Source organism: Dipodomys merriami, unplaced genomic scaffold (assembly GCF_024711535.1).
Source record: "Dipodomys merriami isolate MVZ:Mamm:240054 unplaced genomic scaffold, mDipMer1.0.p SCAF_32, whole genome shotgun sequence".
Taxonomy (NCBI): Eukaryota; Metazoa; Chordata; class Mammalia; order Rodentia; family Heteromyidae; genus Dipodomys; species Dipodomys merriami.
In genome coordinates this window covers 885,149-907,744 of record NW_027204715.1, presented here as the reverse complement: position 1 = coordinate 907,744, position 22,596 = coordinate 885,149, and the positions used below count along the sequence as shown (strand labels likewise).

Below are 22,596 nucleotides of genomic sequence, written 5' to 3'. Positions count from 1 at the left end.
TCCTCCTCCTCCTCCTCCTCCTCCTCCTCACTGCGCATTCCAGCTCATGCGCGCCTGGCAGGCCGGGCTCTCTTCCTCCTCCTCCTCCTCCTCCTCCTCCTCCTCCTCCTCCTCCTCCTCCTCCTCCTCCCCTTCCTCCCCTTCCTCCCCTTCCTCCCCTTCCTCCTCCTCCTCCCTGCGCATTCCAGCTCATGCGCGCCTGGCAGGCCGGGCCCTCCTCCTCTTCCTCCTCCTCCTCCTCCTCCTCCTCCTCCTCCTCCTCCTCACTGCGCATTCCAGCTCATGCGCGCCTGGCAGGCCGGGCTCTCTTCCTCCTCCTCCTCCTCCTCCTCCTCCTCCTCCTCCTCCTCCTCCTCCTCCTCCTCCTCCTCCTCCTCCTCCTCCTCCTCCCTGCGCATTCCAGCTCATGCGCGCCTGGCAGGCCGGGCTCTCTTCCTCCTCCTCCTCCTTCCTTGCCTGCCTGCACATTCCATCTTGTGCAGTGTGCTCTCCCCCAATACTTTTCTGCCTGGAAAAAAAAATCCTAGCTGAGGAGCCAAGATCTGAGAGATGGGGTTTGAAGCCCATTTGAAGCAGAAAAGTCCAGGAGATGTATCTCTAATTAACCACCAGAAAAATTCACCACACGCAAGAAAAGAAAATGTGGTTTTGGTGTTCCCTACATCGTAGGCTGCAGCTTGTTTGCGTTGATTCCCAGATGTGTGTATGGAGCAATAATTCAGACTGGGTAAGGGTGGAGCCCAATCCCCAGTGGTGCCAAGCGAGGGGGCTTGCCTTCCGTAGCCTGCCAAGGATGCTGGCTCAGTGCCAGCCACCTGGCATGATGCTGTGCACCCGGAGCAGCTTCTGAGCCTCCCACAGCCTGGGCTGGGCAGAGCAGTGCTCCCCGCACGCTAGGACCCGTGCTGGGGGGGGGGGGGGCAGAGGGGCGTTCAGGCAGCTCATGGATGAAGTTGCCATCCTGGATTGCGTGGCAGGGTCTGGTGTCCTAGTCCTGGAAGAGAAGGAAGTTGGACAACTAGGGTGTGAGAAAGACTACCAGGAGTCTTTGGAAGGGCCCAAGCCTACGATTTGGTGTGTGTGAAGGGATGCTTATGAGCAGAGAGACAGGGCAGCCTGCCCACGCCCCATGCCGGCCGGTGGGCACCGCCCGGAGCACCTTGGTGTAAGCCAGTTTCGGTGATTCGGTGCAGCAGCAGACAACACGGGGCTGGTTCTCAGAGCGAGACCTGACGCCCGGGTGGACCGCGCTCGTGGCTTCCCGCCAGGCAGCTCCGGGGCCAGAGGCCCGGGCACGACTCGCAGCCAGCCCTCCACGCACCAGTCACCCATGCCGCCTGAGCCGTGGCCTGCAGGGGCCAGAGGCTCCTGCTGGCTTAGGTGGGCTTCTGGGCAGCGTCCTCAGGCTGGACGCCGTCTGACGGGGGCCCAGGCCGGTGGCACACCTCCACCGCTGGAGCATGCTGTGGGTGGAGGAGGGCCATATCCGTCTGGTGCCTTCCGAGTGTGGCCGCTGCCCGCTGCAGCTTGGTCTGCCCTTGGCCTCACACCGCTGAGGACAGGGCTTGTGTGGGCCGAGAGGGCAGTCGGGCGTCCGCAGCCCATCTAACGAGGCTCACGGTTCTCAGCCATGGGCCAAGGTCTTCCAGGCAGGAAGAGTCCGCTTCCGTACAGCAGCGGACACATTAGACGCTGGGACGAGGAGTTACCCGTGATCCCTGGGTTTAGGCACCTCCAGACAATGCTAGCCTTAGAGGACGGAGCTGCGGGGGCTGTGTGCGTCCTGAGCAGACACCTGCAGTGGTGTGTTTCCAAGTCGGCACCGAAGCCCTGGGACAGAGCGACCCGCGGCTGGGCATGTTGGTGCTTTGCACACGGGGGTGGTCACGGCTCAGGCCCATTCCCTGGGCAGCCTTGTCCACCTCCCTGAGTGGTGGCCAGGTACCGGCTCCTAGTTCCTGAGGAGTCAGCTACTGACCCTGAGCCATTTGCATGTTTGGTGGGTGGGCCTCTGCTGGGTTTTGGACCAACTTCTGTGTCTCAGTCACCTGTGGGACCACCTGTCCATCCGTCTGTCTCATTCACTTATGGGACCTCCTGTCCATCCGTCTGTGTCTCAGTCACCTGTGGGACCTCCTGTCCATCCGTCTGTGTCTCAGTCACCTGTGGGGCCTCCTCCTGTCCATCCGTCTGTGTCTCAGTCACCTGTGGGACCTCCTGTCCATCCGTCTGTGTCTCAGTCACCTGTGGGACCTCCTGTCCATCCGTCTGTCTCATTCACTTATGGGACCTCTTCCTGTCCATCCGTCTGTGACTCAGTCACCTGTGGGACCTCCTGTCCATCCGTCTGTGTCAGTCACCTGTGGGGCCTCCTCCTGTCCATCTTCCGGGGAGGAGAATCTTTGTGGAGTGGTGCATGCTGGGCTGGCGTGGGGTACACGTGCCACACAGAGGTGTCAGGAGGCCTGTCCTGGTTTGTGATGTGGCTGGTGGTAATAGCCGTCTGAGTTCTCGCGGGGCAGCCGAAGAGGCTGAGGGCACCGCACCCAGCTGCGTTCCGTATCCACTTCTCGATGGGCGTGGCCCCTGCTGCGTCCACTCCTGTCCACCTCTCGATGGGCGTGGCCCCTGCTGCGTCCACTCCTGTCCACCTCTCGATGGGCGTGGCCCCTGCTGCGTCCACTCCTGTCCACCTCTCGATGGGCATGGGCCTCTGCTGCGTCCACTCCTGTCCACCTCTCGATGGGCGTGGGCCCCTGCTGCGTCCACTCCTGTCCCTTGTGACAGGTGTGGGGAGAAGCATGAGCTGGAGTGCTGGGGTCACTTGCAGGCACTTCGGTTGGCTTTGTTTAGGGTCTGAGCTGTCCGTGGCAAGGATGGCTCACTACATGAAGCAAGCCCAATGTCCCACCGCACGGTGATGCCTACCTAGCGTGGGTGTTCAGCACTATGGCCAGCACCACATTACCAGTTCGTTTTTTATGCTCGAAGCTTTTCTGGCCACCAGAAGCCATGGGCAGATGTGAGTTCCATGTCCAACACCCGCTGCTTTAGAGCTGGGCTGGTCCACACTGCTGCTGGGGTGGGGGAAGGGAGGAGGCGTGTGGTGTCAGGCACACAACCCCGGGGCTGAGCCTCCACCGGGATCTGAAGTCCACTGCGGAGGACTGGCGTGGCGAGCAGTGTCACCCCTTGGCTGAGCAGACTTCTTTTTGGTTGGTCATGGGACTTGAACTCAGGGCCTGGGCGCTGTCACTCAAGGCTGTTCCTCTACCACTTGAGCCACAGCACCACTTCTAGTTTTCAGGTGGTAACTGGAGACAGGAGGCTCATGGACTTTCCTGGGCTGGTTTTGAACCTCAAGCCTCGGCTCTCGGCCTCCTGAGCAGCTAGGGCTCAGGCATGAACCAGCGGCGCCCGGCATAGCCTAGGGTTCAGGCACGAACCAGCGGCACCCGGCATAGCCTTTTGCTCTTGGAGGGACTGGAGCGAGGATCTCCCGCTGAGGATGGCTCATAGCCAGGGGCTGCCTACACCAGGTGTTTTGGGATCACAGGCAGCTCTCCTTCCATGGAGATGCAGTCTCGTGGACTCTTCCGGGGTTCACCTCAGACCGCATCCTGCCGGTGTCAGCCCCCCGCACGGCGCGGTGCCAGCTGTGGGTTGAGAAGTGGTCTTTCTTTCTCACTTCGGACACCTCCTGAGCCCCCTTGCCTGTCTCTTATGCTTTCTTGAGCCTTGAGAAAATAAATATGGCACCGCCGCATTCGTTGTTCATTCTCTCACGACTTGGCTGACTCCAGGTGGGAAGGTGGGAAGGTTGTCTGAATCGTCTGGACCTCGCTCTCCTCAGAGGTGGTGAGCCCAGGTGGGTCTCTGCCAGGGCTTCTTTGTGCCCAGGGCCTACATATTTTAGCACAGCCCTTTTCTTGGAGATCAGCCTGGGGTCAGATTCCTATGACTTGTGACATGGCGGTCTCACACCTACAATGAGTTCCCAGCTCTGCATGTCACCATTTTGAGTGCCGCCCCAGCTGGCGTGGAAGCGCCCCACCACCCCCAGTCCTGGCTGGGAGAGGATCAGGTTCTCCAGATGCTCAGGACGCAGGGCTGGTCATGGTATCCTGCGCCCTGTGAATCTCTGGAGACTGCTGTGTGCTGAGGGTGAGCTGGGGAATCAGTGGGCACAGGGCATGGGTGGTAGAGAACATGTATTGATCTAAGCAACCACACGCCAGGAGCGCCACCCCCCCCCCCAGCCCGCTCCCTCCGCAGGCCCCGATGTGTTACGGCTTCGGGCTGGTGGCTGGCTGTGTGTCCGTCCTCTGTCGGCGCCGGGCCAGCAGCTGGGCCAGCGCGATGGTGGGGACCCACAGGATGGGCAGGAAGGCCAGGAACACACAAGTGGCTAGCACCCAGCCTGGGTACAGCTTCTCCTCCCGCAAGGGGAACTGCACCTGCAGAGACAGGAGGGGCACTGGGAGCCTGCGCTGGATGCCCCCTCCCCAGCCCACGTGGGTGCAAGGGGCCTGCCCTGCAGAGACTGGGTGCCATACTCGGGGGCCCTGGGAGGAGCCAGCCCCAGCCCGAGTGGGAGGAGGCTGCCCACTAGCACGCTGCAGCACACCGCAGCTTCACTCCCTCTCCTGAGATGAGAGCAGGCTGGAGAGCCCCAGCCTTGGGCCTCGGCCACGCCTGCTGGGGTGCGCCCCAGCCTTGGGCCTCGGCCACGCCTGCTGGGGTGCGCCCCAGCCTTGGGCCTCGGCCACTCCTGCTGTGTACACCCCAGCGCCCGGTCACCCCACGTGGCCAGGCCACCCCAGCGCCCCTCGCCCCACGAAGCCAGGCCATGCTGCCAGAGGCCTGTCCGCGTGGGGGTATCCAGCCCTGAGTGGCCCTGTGGGGGCCAGGACACAAGAACCCCACATTCCACCAGAAGACCTACATATTGGGGGTTCCAGGCCTTGTAGCGGGGCGGCCTTTGGGCCAGGAGGACGACACAGGACAGGAAGATGCTGAGCAGCAAGAGGGGGCTCACCACCCGCCATGTCACCCGCCAGTACAGGTTGGGGCGCCGGCCGGTCATCCACTCGATGTCATCACAGAACCTGCCACACAGGACACTCGACAGGCTGCCCTCAGGCCCAGGAAGACAGCCCGGCTCAGCCCGGGCCTGGGAGCCCCATCCGTGTGCGTGGGGGTGTGAGCCGTGGTGGGGGGTCCAGCTCGGGGGGAGGGGCAGCTCACCGCTTCATCCCGTAGACATAGATGACACCGACCACCTCGCAGAAGGCGAAGATGAGCAGGTTCAGAGACGCCACAAAGTTGTCGAAGATCTCCAGCCAGTAGCTTCCAGACTGCAGCACAAAGCAGGTGGAGCACAGGAAGCACACCAGGCACACCAGCCCTGGAGGTGGGCGCGGGGTGGGCTGGGGTCATAGGTGCGAGGGGCTCGGGGTCTGGGGGATGCCCCTTGGGGGCCACCCCAGCCTCTGGCCATCGCTCCCTGTCTCCTGGGGCAGGAAGGACCCCATGGGCATGTGGGAGGGAAAGCCCCTGCCCCGCCCTGGACTCCTGAGTTGGCCCATGGTGTCCCCACTGCCCAGAGCAGTCGGCCCAGCCCCCCCCCTGCGCGGTCCAGGCGAGGCCCCTGGGGTTCTGTGTCTAGAGGCCCCGTGTGGGCAGCGGGCCAAGAACCTGCCAGGGGCCAGGCCCCTGCGTCCATGCCTCCACTCACCCGTCAGGCCCTCCTTTGGGATTCTTCTGGGCAAGATGCCCATGTCCAGGAGAGGCGTGATGATACTCTCCATGTTCCCGAACATGGAGGACAGGCCCAGGGTGAAGAGCATGCCGAAGAAGAGCACAGCCCAGGCAGGGGCGCCCGGCATGTGCAGCACAGCCTCCGTGAAGACCAGGAAGGCCAGGCCCGGGCCTGACGCACTCTGCAGCACAGGGCGGCACTCAGACGCACACGCCCTGCCCATGCCACACGGCACCCACACCACACGCGTGCACACGCCCTGCCCACGCCACACGGCACCCACACCACACGCATGCACACGCCCTGCCCACGCCACACGGCACCCACACCACACGCGTACACACGCCCTACCCACGCCACACGGCACCCACACCACACACGTGCACACGCCCTGCCCAAGCCTCAAGGCACCCACACCACACGCATGCACACGCCCTGCCTGTACCTCACAGCACCCACACCACACGCGTGCACACGCCCTGCCCGTGCCACACGGCACCCACACCACACACGTGCACACGCCCTGCCCACACCTCACAGCACCCACACCACACGCGTGCACATGCCATGCCCGCACCTCACGGCACCCACACTACACGCGTGCACATGCCATGCCCGCACCTCACGGCACCCACACCACACGCGTGCACACGCCCTGCCCACGCCACACGGCACCCACACCACACGCGTGCACACGCCCTACCCACGCCACACGGCACCCACACCACACGCGTGCACACGCCCTGCCCACGCCTCACGGCACCCACACCACACGCGTGCACACGCCCTGCCCACGCCACACGGCACCCACACCACACGCGTGCACATGCCCTGCCTGTACCTCACAGCACCCACACCACATGCATGCACACGCCCTACCCACGCCACACGGCACCCACACCACACATGTGCACATGCCCTGACCACACCACACGGCACCCACACCACACACATGCACACGCCCTGACCACACCACACGGCACCTACACCACACACGTGCACATGCCCTGACCACACCACACGGCACCTACACCACACACATGCACATGCCCTGACCGCGGCACACGGCATCCACACCACATGCGTGCACACACCCTGACCGCGGCACATGGCACCCACACCACACGCATGCACATGCCCTGCCCGTGCCACACGACACCCACACCACACGTGCACACACCCTGCCCATGCCACACGGCACCCACACCACACGCGTGCACACGCCCTGCCCACGCCTCACGGCACCCACACCGCATGCATGCACATGCCCTGCCCGCGCCACACGGCACCCACACCACACGCGTGCACATGCCCTGCCTAGGCCTCGAGGCAGATGGTGTTCACCGCCCCTCAGCCAAGCCTGGGCTTGGATCTGTGAGAAACGTTCCTCTGAGTTGTTTTCTCCCAGACTGACCCTACATGCTTCCTGTCCTTCTGTACATGGCCTCCTGTCCCACAGTGGCCCCCCATCTGGCATACGGCCCCCCCTGTCCCACACGCAGCCCCCCCACCCCACAGCCCCCCGTCCCGCACGCAGCCCCCCATCCCGTATGCAGACACCTGTCCCACATGCGGCCCCCCTGTCCCACACACGGCCCCCCTGTCCCACACACAGCCCCCCGTCCCACACACAGCTCCCCGTCCCACGCACTGCCCCCTGTCCCACACACAGCCCCCCCGTCCCACGCACGCCCCCCCGTCCCACGCATGGCTCCCCTGTCCCACACACGGCCCCCCTGTCCCACGCACGGCCCCCCCCGTCCCACGCACGGCCCCCCGTCCCACGCACGGCCCCCCGTCCCACACGCGGCCCCCCTGTCCCACAGATTGCCCCCCTGTCCCACACACAGCTCCCCGTCCCACACACTGCCCCCTGTCCCGCACACAGCCCCCCGTCCCACGCACGGCCCCCTGTCCCGCACACAGCCCCCTGTCCTGCACACGGCCCCTCTGTCCCGCACATGGCCCCCTGTCCTGCGCAGGCTCCCATCCCGCACACAGCCCCCTCATCCCACGCCCCCCACCTGTCCCGCACAGACCCCGTCCCGGGCACAGCCCCCCCGCCCCCACCCGTCCCGCACAGACCCCGTCCCGGGCACAGCCCCCCCGCCCCCGCCCGTCCCGCACAGACCCCGTCCCGGGCACAGCCCCCCCCCGCCCCCGCCCGTCCCGCACAGACCCCGTCCCGGGCACAGCCCCCCCCCGCCCCCGCCCGTCCCGCACAGACCCCGTCCCGGGCACAGCCCCCCCCGCCCCCGCCCGTCCCGCACAGACCCCGTCCCGGGCACAGCCCCCCCCCCCGCCCCCACCCGTCCCACGCACACAGCCTCCGTCCTTCCACGCCACTTCCACTACCTTCCCCACCAAACACTACCTTATCCAGGAAGTCCTCCAGCTGGCAGGCCCTCAGGCGGAGCCGGGCCACTCTCTGTGGACAGGTGGCGTTCAGGTGCGTGAGCACGGTTGGGTAGTCGTCCCTGGAGATGCTCTGCTCCGGGAAATCAAACTCATCGATGAGGCTGAGGATGTTCCTGCAGGGTGGAGGAAGGCTGGTGAGCAAGGGGTGGCGTGGCGCGTACATCCCAGGAAATGCTCGTGCAAACACTAGCAGCCATGGCCCCACGTCAGGCTGGGCCCAGGACCCCCGGTGCCCCCCCGCCGGCCTGCTCAGACCCCCGGGGCCGCGTGAGAATGGGGAGGAGACGCGCGCTTCCTGACGGGCTTCTCAGGCTGGGCTGGGAGGGCTGCTCCTCCACCGCCCAACACGCTGAGCCCTCCGGAGCGGAGGCGCACCAGGCGGGACTCAGTGCCAGCAGGCCCTCCGCGCGGTCCGCAACCTGGTGAACCAACTGCTAAGCCTGGCGACGCTTGGGCTGGCGCCCGGGGCGGGGCCGTCCAGCCGGAGCTCTGCGCCGCGCCCGGCCCGGTACCTGAGCTCTTTTGTGGTTCCGGGCAGACACGGGGTGACAAAATTTAGTCAGTGGCCCACGAGGCTCCAGCCAGGCGAGAACTTGGCGCCGTCTCGTGCCCCGCTGCCCATGTCTCTTTGTGCCCCATCGAGCGCCCCACTCTTCGCATTTTTGCTGGCAATCTTGCTGTTTAAAATAACCTCACACAGTGCAGCGGCGCTGCCCCGTGTCCTGGCGTGTACTGGGGGTGCGGGCGTGATGGAGGGCATGGTGGAGGGCGTGATGGAGGGTGTGGTGGAGGGCGTGGTGGAGGGCGTGGTGAAGGGCGTGGTGAAGGGCGTGATGGAGGGTGTGGTGGAGGGCGTGGTGGAAGGTGTGGTGAAGGGCGTGGTGGAGGGCGTGGTGGAGGGTGTGGAGGGCGTGGTGGAGGGCGTGGAAGAGGGCGTGACGGAGGCGTGGTGGAGGGCGTGGTAGAGGGCGTGGTGGAGGGTGTGGTGGAGGGTGTGGAGGGCGTGGTGGAAGGTGTGGTGAAGGGCGTGATGGAGGGCGTGGTGGAGGGCATGATGGAGGGCGTGATGGAGGGTGTGGTGAAGGGCGTGATGGAGGCGTGATGGAGGGCGTGGTGTGGGCGTGCTGGAGGCGTGCTGGAGGCGTGGTGGAGGGTGTGGAGGGCGTGATGGAGGGCGTGGTGGAGGGCGTGGTGTGGGCGTGCTGGAGGCTTGCTGGAGGTGTGGTGGAGGTGTGCTGGAAGATTCTCTTGTTCTGAGGGTCCGCGCTGTTTGTTGGGGCGCTGCCCCTTCTCACAGCTTCTGAGGCTGGGGCGCGGGCTGCACGTGGCACGGCCGCTCTGTCCTCTGTGCCCGCGGGGTTAGAGCAAGCCGTCCCCTGGGTACCGCAGACGCCCGAGAGCGGCGGATGCCGGCGTCTCTTCCCTGATCCCAGGCAAGTGCCAGCCGCTCCATCTCCAGACCTCATCAAAGTCCAAGCCGGGGCAGAACAGCCGGGGTTTGAGAAGTGTCCCTGCCTCCTCCAGTGCCGGAGGCGCTGGTACCCTCAGCCACGGCCACACCACAGCCACGTCCACAGCCCACGGCCACGTCACACGTCACAGCCCGGTTACAGTCACGGCCACGCCACAGCTCACGGCCACGTCACACGTCACAGCCCTGTTACAGTCACGGCCACGTCACACGTCACAGCCCTGTTACAGTCACAGCCACGCCACAGCCCACGGCCACGTCACACGTCACAGCCCTGTTACAGTCACAGCCACGCCACAGCTCACGGCCATGTCACACATCACATCCTTGGTACAGTCACACCACAGCCCACAGCCACATCACACATCACAGCCCTGTTATAGTCACGGCCACGCCACAGCCCACGGCCACGTCACACGTCACAGCCCTGTTATAGTCACGATCACGCCACAGCCCACGGCCACGTCACACGTCACAGCCTTGTAACAGTCAGGCCACAGCCACGTTCTCCTGTGTCCCCACATGCTCTCCCTCCGTGCCCTCTTCTGTCTCTTACAAGGACACTGGCGGTCAGATTTGAGGCACCCCGCTGCAGGACGGCTCCACCCTGCCCGTGGCGGTGCACCCCACCCCCACCCCAGCCCAGCGGTGCCCTGGGACGCCCAGTTGGCACTGTGCTCACCTGTCCAGGCACCTCCTGTAGTCCGTGGTCGCCTTGAACCCCATGATGGAGAAGATGGTGAGGGACGCGTACAGGGAAGTCAGGCTGTTGACCAGGCTGATGACCACAGCATCCTTCTCACAATTGTTCCTGGGCACAAGCGCAAGTGCATCACCCACAATGGGCTCACAGCCCGCCCACGTGCGGAGACATGGGGCCTTTCCCTGGACCCCCAGCCCAGTCGCACTCTGAGCACAGCCTGCGGGTCCCCAGCCCCTCCCAGCCCCTCCCAGCGTTCCTAGCCCCTCCCAGCCCAGGTCGCACTCTGAGCACAGTCTGCGGGTTCCCAGCCCCTCACAGCCCCTCCAAGCATTCCCAGCCCCCCCTAGCGTTCCTAGCCCCTCCCAGCCCCTCCCAGACCGATCGTACTCCGAGCACAGCCTGCGGGTCCCCAGCCCCTCACAGCTCCTCCCAGCGTTCCTAGCCCCTCCCAGACCGATCGTACTCCGAGCACAGTCTGCAGGTTCCCAGCCCCTCCCAGCGTTCCTAGCCCCTCCCAGCCCAGGTCACACTCTGAGCACAGTCTGCGGGTTCCCAGCCCCTCACAGCTCCTCCCAGTGTTCCTAGCCCCTCCCAGCCCAGGTCGCACTCTGAGCACAGTCTGCGGGTTCACAGCCCCTTACAGCCCCTCTCAGCCCCTCACAGCCCCTCACAGCCCCTCCCAGCCCAGGTTGCACTCCAAGCACAGTCTGCGGGGGTTCCCAGCCCGGGGCCCCACTCCGAGCACAGCCTGTGGGTGATACCTGAGCCCCCAGGCCTCAGCCCCTCCCTGTACTCCCTTCATACAGCTCACTTCAAGGCTACTAAGGGTCTGAAACTGGAGAGGCCCCAGACAGCGCAGCAGGAGGCTGAGGGCTGGGTCCCGTCTCGGGAGAAGGGCACCCTTGCGTGTAGGCTGGCGAGCGGTGGTCCCAGGTGCTCGGAGGCCCTGGTCCTTGCATCTGTCCCTGAAGATGGCTGGGGACGCGGCCGGCCAGAGTCCTCCCCGCAGCCGCAGGCACCCACCCACCCCTCAGTGGACGGAAAGGCGGCCGGCAGCAGGTGGTTCCGGGTTTAAAGTCCGTCCTGCTTCCTGGCTGGGGATGTGGGGTCCTGCGGGCCCCAGGAGGTGGGCCCCAGGAAGCAGCCCCGCCTCTGAGGGGTCAGCAGGGTCAGCACACTGTGGACGTGGCTGTGACCCTTGTGCGGAGGTGCTCCTGCGAGTGTCACGCCCGTGTGAGGCGAGAGCGAGGATCCCGGCGGCACCGTGGGCCCCAGAGGCTGCATTCCCGGAGGACCTCGGCCGGCAGCCGGCGTGCCGGTGCCACCCTGATGACCGGTCACCGTGGCCAGCGATTACTGCGTCAGCTGTCTGCCTCCCCTTGGGGAGCCCTCTTTGAACCCGCCCACGGTGGCTCCCGGCCTCGCCTTTCCCTGGCACTGCTCTTTCCAAATGGACACCCTTGTTTGCAGAGCGTTTCTGACGGCTTCCTGGGATGGGCAGAGCCCTGGGCCTGGCTGATGAGTGACTTTCCCCGGGAGATGCTGGATGCCGCCAGGCCGCCCCGCTGTCCTCGGAGACAGCTGGACCCCACGGGGTGCCAGGCCCAGCACCCAGTTCCCACCCCACATTCACACAGGTTGCCCTGGTCCCCAGAGTGACCACCGACGTCAAGAAGGGTTTGCTTGGCCTCAGGAGAGGATTCCGCGCCATACCCACGCTGGCCACCTCTCTGGGTGGATTATAGCGCACCCACACCTCCCTCACCTGCCTGGGTGGGTTGTAGCGCACCCACACCTCCCTCACCTACCTGGGTGGGTTGTAGCTTGCGAAAGCAATGTGACCTCCGAAGGCCAGAGAGAGGGAGAAGAAAATCTGTGTGGCCGCGTCCAGCCACACCCGGGGATTCTGGAGAGTCTGCATCTGGAACAAGACCGGGAGGCCTGTGCAGCAGGTCCCATCTCCCAGCCCATTCAACTGTTCCAGAACCTTCTCTGCATTCCTTTGGGGCTTTCACACAGGAGAGAACAGACCTCAAGGGGTGCTCAGGGGGCAGGGGCTGGCCCTGCTCCGTGGCCTGTGGCATGACGTGGTTCTGTTCTGTGGTCTATTGGCGTGGTGTGGGTTTGTTCTGTGGTGTGGTGGGGGAGCTGGCCCTGTCCTGGGGTCTGTGGCGTGGTGTGGTGCTGTTCTACGATCTGGTGGTGCAGTGTGACCCTGTTCTCTGGTGTGCTGACAGGCTTGTGGTCTGCTCGGCCCGCAGGAGGCCGTGCAGCCTGGGCTCAGGCACCGTTTCCAGGCGGGGGTGCGGAGCGTTCACGCAGGAGCTGTTGGTTTGGCTGCCGCCAGAGACTTGGGCAGACTCGTCGGCTCTGCGGGCCTCTGCAGCGGCCCCCGGGCCGTGGCATCCTCACACCTGGGGAGCGCATGCCCTGGGACCCTGCGCAAACTGGGGTGGCCAGGAAGGTGTCCACTGCTGGAGGCAGGCCCGGGGTGCCGCCCGTGCCGGGGGAGAGCGGCCCCGGGCTCCCAGGCAGCTTCTCGGCTGTGCCCAAGCCCAAGCCTGGTCCTCCAGCCTGCCCGATGAGCGCAGCGGCCCCACGTCCACCTGTCCCAGAACACAGCGCTCCCCGCCCCGCCCCCACCCCTGCACGGCCTGGCCCGCCTGGCCTCTACCCATCTGCTCCAGGCAGCGCAGCCATCCTACGCCAGCCTCCACTCACCTTGGGAGTGAAGAGGAAGGCGAGGCCCTCAGTGGCCCCGGGCAGGGTCAGGCCTCGGATGAGGAAGATGGTCAGGACCAGGTAGGGGAAGCAGGCGGTGAAGTAGATGGCCTGGAGGACACAAAGCATTAGCAGCTGTTGCCAGGGGAGCCGGCAGGGGGCAGGTGGGCAGCAGGCCGGGCCACACCCAGATGTGTGTGTGTGAGTTCAGGCCACACCCAGATGTGTGTGTGTGTGTGTGTGTGTGTGTGTGTGTGTGTGTGTGTGTGCGCAGGCCGGGGCCACACCCAGATGTGTGTGTGTGTGTGTGTGTGTGAGTGCAGGCCACACCCAGATGTGTGTGTGTGAGTTCAGGCCACACCCAGATGTGTGTGAGTGCAGCTGGGGTCACATCCGGGTTGGGGTCCTGCTTCTGGCTTCTCAGGATATCACACTTGCCATCACTTTCACCACTGGGCCTCTGTGAGGTCAGCTAGACAGGCACAGACTGACCAGAACAGAATGGGGACAGCTAGACAGGCACAGACTGACCAGAACAGGCCGGGCACAGCTGGGCAGGCGTAGACTGACCAGAACAGGATGGGCACAGCTGGGCAGGCGTAGACTGACCAGAACAGGCCGGGCACAGCTGGGCAGGCGTGGACTGGCCAGGACAGGACAGTGCCCCGTGACTGGGGCTAGTCCCTGGTAGATGCCCGAGCTGTGCCTTTCTGCCCCCCACTCCTCTTCTCCCACCTTCCCCCATTCCTCCAGCCTCCCCTACCCCTTTCTATCCTCCACTGCAGCCTCCCCTCCTTCCTTCCAGTATCCTGGTATCCCTGGGCATCTTTGTTTCTGACCTTTCCCATTGGGCCTCCTCTCCAGCCTCCTCCTGTCTGTGTTCCCAGCCAGGACCTTGTGGCTCCCATCCTCTTTATCTTGATGCCCGCTGGCCGCAGGCAGGGCCCTGGCTGCATTGTGGACCCTCCCCTGCACACAGTGCCTGCCTCCCTGGGCAGGGGCAGCGTCTGGGCTCTGAGGACCACAGGTGATGGTTTGCAGGTGGACGCACTGCCCTCACGGCCTGCGCCCTGGAGGCTTCCAGAGGCCCTGCCCACCGCTTCTGCTCTGGGACCTGGCAGCCACCTGTCCTTGTGGGGAGCTGAGTGTGGGGTGGTGCTGTCTGCAGCTGGCTGAGCACATGCACAGAGTGACCAGGCCCTGGGCAGAGGCCCCGGGGCACCAAGCCAAAACCCAAGCCGGGGCGCAGGCTCACTGGTGTGGTCAGCCTGGGCTGCCACGGAGCCACGCAGCGGTGAAGAGCGATGCTGGTGTTCTTGCTGCTTAAGTTGCTATAGAAGAATCCCTGAGCAAGACCGGGGTTTCCAATCCTAGCCGCATGGGGGCAGAGGTCAGGGATTGGGGCTTGGGGCCAGCCAGGGCCATCAATGCTGTCCCTGCCAGCATGCCTGTCACCCCCGGCAACACGAAGACAAGCAGAGGGATGGCAAAACCCAGGCTGGTCTGATAAAACGCAAGACCTCAAAAATCACCCGTCCAACGGGGCTGGGGCACACTGGAGGTACAGAGCACCTGTGCAGCAAGCACGAAGCCTCACATACCGTGCCTAGTGCTGGGGGGGGGGGAAGGAGGGAGAGGGAGAGGAAGAAAGGGAGAGAGAGGAGGAAGAGAGGGAGAGAAGAGGAAAGGATAAAGGAGAGGAGAACGAGGGAGAGAGGGGGAGGGAGAGGAGAGACAAAGAGGAAAGAGAGGACAAAGACGGAGAAAATCATCTGCCATTTATTTGTAAGCAAAATGTATGAGAATACCGCCAAGGCTGGGAGGGAGGAAAGCAAAGAGCAATGAGCTTTTTAAGGCACAATAACCAGTGGTTAGCATGGGATGGGGCGCCAGCTCCCCGAGCCCCGACCGCCACTACACCAGTACAGAGGCCTACACCGGAAAAAGAGACACAGAGCAGACTGGCCAGACTGAAAGCGAGGTAGCACTGGGGTGAACTCTCCCCGGGCCAGCGCTCGCTCGCTGTGAGTGAAGTGCAAGCGCCTCTTGGAAGAGGCAGCGCTGTCAGATTGGATGATAAAAGAGACGGGCGCCGGGCGCAGTGGCCACACCTGTCACCCTAGCTACTCAGGAGGCTGAGACCCAAGGATGGCGGCTCAGAGCCAGCCCGGGCAGGCAAGTCCACGAGACTCTTATGTCCCATAAACCACCAGAAAGCTGGAAGTGGCGCTGTGGCTCAAGTGGTAGAGCACTCGCCTTGAGCTGAAGAGCTGAGGGACAGCGCCCAGGCCCAGAGCTCAACTGACAGAAAAAAGAAAGAGAGATGTGATTAAATGATGCCTCCAGGCGACACACTTCCAGCATGATGTATATAGGTGAGGAGTAGATATGCTAAGGTGGTTTAAAGAGAGCTGGGCTGGCTGGCCAACATCGACGAGCCCCGGAGCGGGACATCACCGGGTCCAGGAGGATGGAGGGCCGGTCCTCTGGGAAGACAGCAGCGTGGTGAGCCGGGCTCACGGCGGAGCTCAGAGCAGCCTGGGAAGGTCCTGGGGAGGGGGAAGGGTCCCGGCCACGCTCACCTTCCCAGTGCTCTCGATACCTCTGATGACACACAGGTACACAACCATCCAGCAGGTGGCCAGGCAGAGGAGCAGCTGCCACTGGACCACGCCGCTGTCGCCAATGTCGGCTGTGATGTTCAGCGTCTGCCGGTACCAGAAGTAGCTCACAGTGCTGCTGGCCTGACACTCCTGCACAAACCCTGCGGCCAGGCGGGCGGTCACCGGCTGGCCCTGGAGCTGGGGTAGCCACACTGCCACCACAGATGCGCTGCACAGAGGCCCAGGCCTCGGGCCTCCCCAGCGGGTCCCGTGCTCAGAGGAGGCCCAGGCCGCCGGCCTCCCCAGCGGGTCCCGTGCTCAGAGGAGGCCCAGGCCGCCGGCCTCCCCAGCGGGTCCCGTGCTCAGAGGAGGCCCAGGCCGCGGGCCTCCCCAGCGGGTCCCGTGCTCAGAGGAGGCCCAGGCCTCGGGCCTCCCCAGAGGTCCTGTGCTCAGAGGAGGCCCAGGCCGCCGGCCTCCCCAGCGGGTCCCGTGCTCAGAGGAGGCCCAGGCCGCGGGCCTTCCCAGGGGTCCCGTGCTCAGAGGAGGCCCAGGCCGCGGGCCTCCCCAGCGGGTCCCGTGCTCAGAGGAGGCCCAGGCCTCGGGCCTCCCCAGCGGGTCCCGTGCCCCAGCAGCCTCGGCGCCCGTGGGAGGTGCTTCCCCTGCTTCCTTTGGGCGGTGGAGCCCTCTCCCTTCTCTGGGCCCAAGGCTGGGGTAATGTCTGCCAGAAGCCAGACACCTCCCTGGGAGTGGCCGGCGTCCGGGGGCCCTGAGCCCAGCAGAGGCTGAGCACAGACGAAAGGGGCTGGATTTCACACTGAGCTCCCTCCCGGGATGTTGAGTAGGACGCAGGGCCCAGCTTCCCGCCACGCGCCCGCGCCTCCCAGGACCTCAGCTCTGCGTGCCTCACCCGTCCTGTTGAGGTCTGGCGGGCAGGTGCTCCAGGGCAAAGGGTGTTGGAAGGAGTTGAGGAAGAACCACAGGACCCACACGAGGACGGTGTTGTAGTACAGGCCGATCAGGAAGGACACGGTGAAGCAGCCGAAGCCTGCAGGCGCGGTGGCGCCCCACACAGTGAGAACAAGAGCAAAACAAACACCCGGCCCGGGATGGGCACGCGGGTCTCCCGAGCAGTCTGTGCCACGGCCTCTGCCCGCCCGGGGGCCCCGTCGTCGGTCTTGGAGGCGGGTACACACCTACTCCACCAAGGTAGGGCGAGATGGCCATCCACACCCCGACACTGCCCCTCCGCAGGCGCTGGCCGATGGCGAGCTCGATGTGGAAGAGCGGGATCCCCTCAAAAGCCAGGGCGATGAGGTAGGGGATGAGGAAGGCCCCTGTGGGATGCGGGGTCAGCAGGCGGTGAGGAAGGGGACGAGGGAGGCCCCCGTGGGACGCAGGGTCAGCAGGCGGTGAGGAAGGGGACGAGGGAGGCCCCCGTGGGACTCAGGGTCAGCAGGCGGTGAGGTAGGGGACGAGGGAGGCCCCCGTGGGACGCGGGGTCAGCAGGTGGCCACCGGTGCGTCCAGCAGCAGCAGCACCGGCAGGCAGACCTGGGGTCCTCCTGGCCCGTGTGGGAATGCGGGGCCCTAAAGATGCCTGGGAGGGGCTCAGTGGCAGCGGGCCCTTCGGTGTGCAGTAGTGAAGTAGACTGCACCCAGGACAGGGGTGTGCGGGCTCTGTCCTCCCGCAGGGTGTGGCGGCCGGCCGGGCCTGCTTACCTCCCCCGTAGGTCTGGCACAGGTACGGAAACCTCCAGATGTTCCCCAGCCCCACGGCGAACCCGATGCAGCTGAGGAGGTACTGGGCCTTGTTGTCCCACTTTGGCCTCTCGTCCCTGCCGTCCTCTGCAAGTGGGCCTGGCTCCCCGGCCTGCGCCATGCCAGAGGGCTCCCCGAGGGCGGGCTGGCCGCAGGACGCAGAGCGGCGCGGGCGCTCCCTCCCGGGACAGCGCCTTCCTGATTTAAAGGAGTCGGTTAATTGATAACCAAGGCCTGTTCCCAAGCGGTCCCGACACGGTGTCCTCCCCCTGTCCACCCTGGTGTGGATCTGTGTGAAGGCCGGGCCCCGTGTGTGTCCCCCCCCCCGTCCACCCTGGTGTGGAGTCCAGGTGAAGGCCAGGCCTACTGCTGTCACACAGCTCAACAGGCCACCCCCTGGGGGCTCCTGGGAGGCAGATCTTTTTTTGTCAGTTATGGGGCTTGAACTCTGGGCCTGGGCACTGTCCCTCAGCTCTTCAGCTCAAGGCGAGCGCTCTACCGCTTGAGTCACAGCGCCACTTCTGGTCTTCTGGTGGTTTATTGGAGATAAGAGTCTCATAGACTTTCCTGCCTGGGCTGGCTTTGAACCGAGATCCTCAGATCTGAGCCTCCTGAGTAGCTAGGATTACTGGCACCAGGCTGGGATCTTTAGGAATAAGCTTCCAGGTTCTAGGTAGTCAGATTCACATTCCGTGAGAGACACCACAGGAGACCCGCGTGCCTGGCAGCCAGCCCGCGGACGCGGGCCCAGGCCTGCGCACCCTCCGGCAGGCCGTCCACTGCCTTCCGCAGAAGCTGGCCCCCACAGCCCTGGAACTGCCCGCCATCCATGGGTGGGGTCACAAGGCAGAGTCTGCGGGGCTGCACTGGCCTCTTGCGGCCCCAGGTAGTCACTGCCACTGGCTGGGCTGAGCGCAGGGTGGTGTGGACACACACGCCATGAGTCCCACCACGTCTGCCACTGGCTGGGCTGAGCGCAGGGTGGTGTGGACACACATGCCATGAGTCCCACCGTGTCTGCCACTGGCTGGGCTGAGCGCAGGGTGGTGTGGACACACACGCCATGAGTCCACCGCGTCTGCCAAGGGGGCTGTGCCATTGGCTGTACAGGTGCCCCTGCAGGGGAGCTGCATGCGGTCCCTGCCCGTCCTGTGTGGTCCCTACCCGTCCATGCGGTCCCTGCCCGTCCATGCGGTCCCTGCCCGTCCTGGGTGTCCTGCCAGTCCATGCGGTCCCTACCCGTCCTGTGTGTCCCTACCCGTCCTGTGTGTCCTGCCAGTCCATGCGGTCCCTACCCGTCCTGTGTGTCCTGCCTGTCCTGGGTGGTCCTGGCCTGTCCTGTGTGTCCTGCCTGTCCTGTGTGTCCTGCCTGTCCTGGGTGGTCCTGTCCTGTCCTGTGTGGTCCGGGTCAGTCCTGTGTGGTCCTGTCCTGTCCTGGGTGGTCCTGTCCTGTCCTGGGTGGTCCTGCTCTCTACAATTCTCTGTCAGGTGTTGGCGTTTAGTGCCTCTGCTGGTCTGAGTGCAGGCTTTGTGGTGGATTCTAGATGTCTCCTCCCTGTTCTGAGCATCTCCAGAGACCCCTCCTCCCCAGCCCAGGCTGCACCTGTTCCAGGCCCAACGCCAGACAGACCCCTGCTGTGTGCAGCCCACTGTCCACACATGGGGGGTCAGAGGGAGAGGCTGGCAGTGGAGAGAGCCCGTCCCCCCCCCGCCTCTCAGCTCCACAGCACCCACATGGCGGGGGAGGCTGGGTCCTCAGTCACCTGGGGCAGGGCAGGCTGGGCCCCAGAGACCACGGGGCATTCTCGGGCCTGATGCCACAGCTATAGTCACCAAGGGCCAGGACCTGTGACCCTCACAGTCCTCTGCACTTTGCCCTCCCAACCTGGAGACAAAAATTCCAGATATGTAAGTTCCAGAAGCCAGGCCCAGTGGATGCAGGCTGTGAGTCCTCCTGACTGTGTGTACACAGGCTGTTAGTCCTCCCTCCCTCCTGACTGTGTGTACACAGGCTGTTAGTCCTCCCTCCCTCCTGACTGTGTGTACACAGGCTGTTAGTCCTCCCTCCCGACTGTGTGGACAGGTTGTTAGGTCTTCTTCCACCTCCTCTCCGCACCCCCAACTGGGGACGAACTCAGGCTCAGATAAGCACTCTAGCACTTGAACCATACCCCAGTTCTTTCCTATTTTTTGTTTGTGTTTCAGATAAGATCTTGTGCTGTCTTTGTTTAGGTTGGGCTCAACCTGGATCCTCCTTTCTCCACCTTCCGAAGAGCTGGGGTCACAGGTGCATGACCTCACACCTCCCAAAGTGCTGGGGTCACAGGTGCATGACCTTAAAACTCCTGAATAGCTGGGGTTACAGGTGTATGACCTCACACCAGGCAGCGGAGCCTTTTTAAGGAAGAGGGAAAAAAGATTGGAGACTAGAAGAGGTAGGCAAAGTTGCCCATGAGGTACTTGACACAGGAGGGGAGTACTGGGCTTGGGAAGAGGGTACAAAGCACTGGGGGAGAGTACTGGGCATGTTAGGAGAGTACTGGGCATGTTAGGAGAGTACTGAGCATGTTAGGAGAGTACTGGGCATATTAGGAGAGTACTGGGCATATTAGGGGAGTACTGGGCATATTAGGGGAGTACTGGGCATATTAGGAGAGTACTGGGCATATTAGGGGAGTACTGGGCATATTAGGGGAGTACTGGGCATATTAGGGGAGTACTGGCCACAGGAGGAGAGTACTGGGCATGTTAGGAGAGTACTGGGCATGTTAGGAGAGTACTGGGTATGAGAGGAGAGTACTGGGCATGAGAGGAGAGTACTGGGCATGAGAGGAGAGTACTGGGCATGAGAGGAGAGTACTGGGTATGGGAGGAGAGTACTGGGCATGTTAGGAGAGTACTGGGCATGGGAGGAGAGTACTGGGCATATTAGGAGAGTACTGGGCATGGGAGGAGAGTACTGGGCATGGGAGGAGAGTACTGAGCATGTTAGAAGAGTACTGAGCATGTTAGGAGAGTACTGGACATATTAGGAGAGTACTGGGCATGGGAGGAGAGTACTAGACATGGGAGGAGGGGACTGGGTATAGAGGGAGGGGACTGAGCATGTTAGGAGAGTACTGGGCACAGGAGAGTACTGGGTATGGGATGAGAGTACTGAGCATGTTAGGAGAGTACTGAGCATGTTAGGAGAGTACTGGGCATATTAGGAGAGTACTGAGCATGTTAGGAGAGTACTGAGCATGTTAGAAGAGTACTGAGCATGTTAGGAGAGTACTGGGCATATTAGGAGAGTACTGGGCATATTAGGAGAGTACTGGGCATGGGAGGAGAGTACTGGGCAAGGGAAGAGCGTACAGAGCCCAGGAGGAGAGTACTGGGCACAGTTACCAGCGCCTTCACGGATTCTTCTGTCCTTCCTGGTTCTCCCCGTCCACCCCAACTCCCAGCTGACCTTGGCATGGCACGAGGCCAAGGCCCACCTGTCACCTGCAGTGGCAGGAAAGTGTGGCCTCTGCCACTGGCCATATCCTGGTCTTCATCCGGCCACCAAACTGCCAGGTTCCCCAAGGTGGGAGCCCAGGCCATGGACATCCCCCAAACCAGAGCCTGGCATGGAGTGGAGGCCAGCCGCACCCGCCCTCCAGGCTCTGGGGTCTGCCGTGGCCCAGCTGCACCTGCCCTCCAGGCTCTGGGGTCTGCCGTGGCCCGGCCGCACCTGCACCTGCCCTCCAGGCTCTGGGGTCTGCCGTGGCCCAGCCACACCTGCACCTGCCCTCCAGGCTCTGGGTCTGCCGTGGCCCGGCTGCACCTGCCCTCCAGGCTCTGGGTCTGCCGTGGCCCAGCCGCACCTGCACCTGCCCTCCAGGCTCTGGGTCTGCCGTGGCCCAGCCGCACCTGCACCTGCCCTCCAGGCTCTGGGTCTGCCGTGGCCCGGCCGCACCTGCCCTCCAGGCTCTGGGGTCTGCCGTGGCCCAGCCGCACCCGCCCTCCAGGCTCTGGGGTCTGCCGTGGCCTGGCCGCACCTGCCCTCCAGGCTCTGGGGTCTGCCGTGGCCTGGCCGCACCTGCACCTGCCCTCCAGGCTCTGGAGTCTGCCGTGGCCCGGCCGCACCTCCCCTCCAGGCTCTGGGGTCTGCCGTGGCCCGGCTGCACCTGCCCTCCAGGCTCTGGGTCTGCCGTGGCCCAGCCGCACCTGCACCTGCCCTCCAGGCTCTGGGGTCTGCCGTGGCCCGGCCGCACCTGCCCTCCAGGCTCTGGGGTCTGCCGTGGCCCGGCCGCACCTGCCCTCCAGGCTTGGGGTCTGCCGTGGCCTGGCCGCACCTGCCCTCCAGGCTCTGGGGTCTGCCGTGGCCCAGCCGCACCAGAACCTGCCCTCCAGGCTCTGGGGTCTGCCGTGGCCCGGCCGCACCTGCCCTCCAGGCTCTGGGGTCTGCCGTGGCCTGGCCGCACCTGCACCTGCCCTCCAGGCTCTGGGGTCTGCCGTGGCCCGGCCGCACCTGCCCTCCAGGCTCTGGGGTCTGCCGTGGCCCGGCCGCACCTGCCCTCCAGGCTCTGGGGTCTGCCGTGGCCCAGCCCATCCTTCCGTCCACATAACGCTGGGGCCAAGGACATTAACTGGGAGTGTTTATTTAGACAGGTACGCGTTACAGCCACAGACCTGTACTGCTGTGACATGTACGGAGACACAAGACTGGCAAGCAGCACACTGATCAGGGACACCAGGAGGTGAGCCAGCTTGCAGCAAGGCCATGGTGGGCATCCACATAGCTTTCCAGTGTGCGCACCCAGGAGGCCTCCAGGGACCGGGGCGCACTGGGCCAGGCCCCCCGGGGACCGGGCATGCCTGCATGGATGGACACCAACCGGCATTTTGTGGGCCAAAGCCCTTTGTGGAGGGGGAAGATGGGCCCTCCCACCTCCCTGTACGTTTCCTGGCCTGGGCAGGTCTGTGGGGCGTGTATCCATGTAAGATCTTGCAGGTGACCAGCTGGTGGTCACAGGAGAGGGCAGGGGTGAGGACTTGGTTTCTGGAGGGTCTGACAGTGTAAGCTAAGCCTGTGGAGGGAGGGGGAGGTGGGGGAGGGAGGGGTGAAGCCTGAGTGTGGCTGAGAGCCACCCCATCCCACTTGCCCAAGAGACCTCTGAGAAAATCCAGGTCAA

General features: G+C 64.4%; 1 protein-coding gene across 5 annotated transcripts; it reads right to left on the bottom strand.

Moving 5' to 3' along the window:
• Positions 1 to 404: 404 nt before the first annotated feature.
• On the bottom strand, positions 405 to 17,598 carry Slc6a18 (solute carrier family 6 member 18). Of its 5 annotated transcripts, none has more exons than XR_011376433.1 (13): positions 17,396 to 17,598; positions 16,871 to 17,011; positions 16,585 to 16,722; positions 15,657 to 15,838; positions 13,075 to 13,185; positions 12,162 to 12,274; positions 10,333 to 10,461; positions 8,136 to 8,292; positions 5,738 to 5,942; positions 5,248 to 5,407; positions 4,946 to 5,108; positions 2,164 to 4,457; positions 405 to 2,124 (listed from the first exon to the last, which is right to left on the bottom strand). XR_011376433.1 is itself a non-coding variant. In XM_070042131.1 (12 exons), the coding sequence occupies exons 1-12, from the start codon at positions 17,553 to 17,555 to the stop codon at positions 4,287 to 4,289; spliced, it is 1,830 nt and encodes a 609-aa protein (XP_069898232.1). In that variant the 5' UTR covers positions 17,556 to 17,598; the 3' UTR covers positions 405 to 4,286. The 5 variants fall into 5 exon arrangements, 1 of the variants encoding a protein (XP_069898232.1); XR_011376434.1 differs by having other exon boundaries at positions 405 to 2,136; positions 2,254 to 4,457; XR_011376432.1 differs by having other exon boundaries at positions 405 to 2,256; positions 2,333 to 4,457.
• Between the last annotated feature and the right edge of the window lie 4,998 nt (positions 17,599 to 22,596).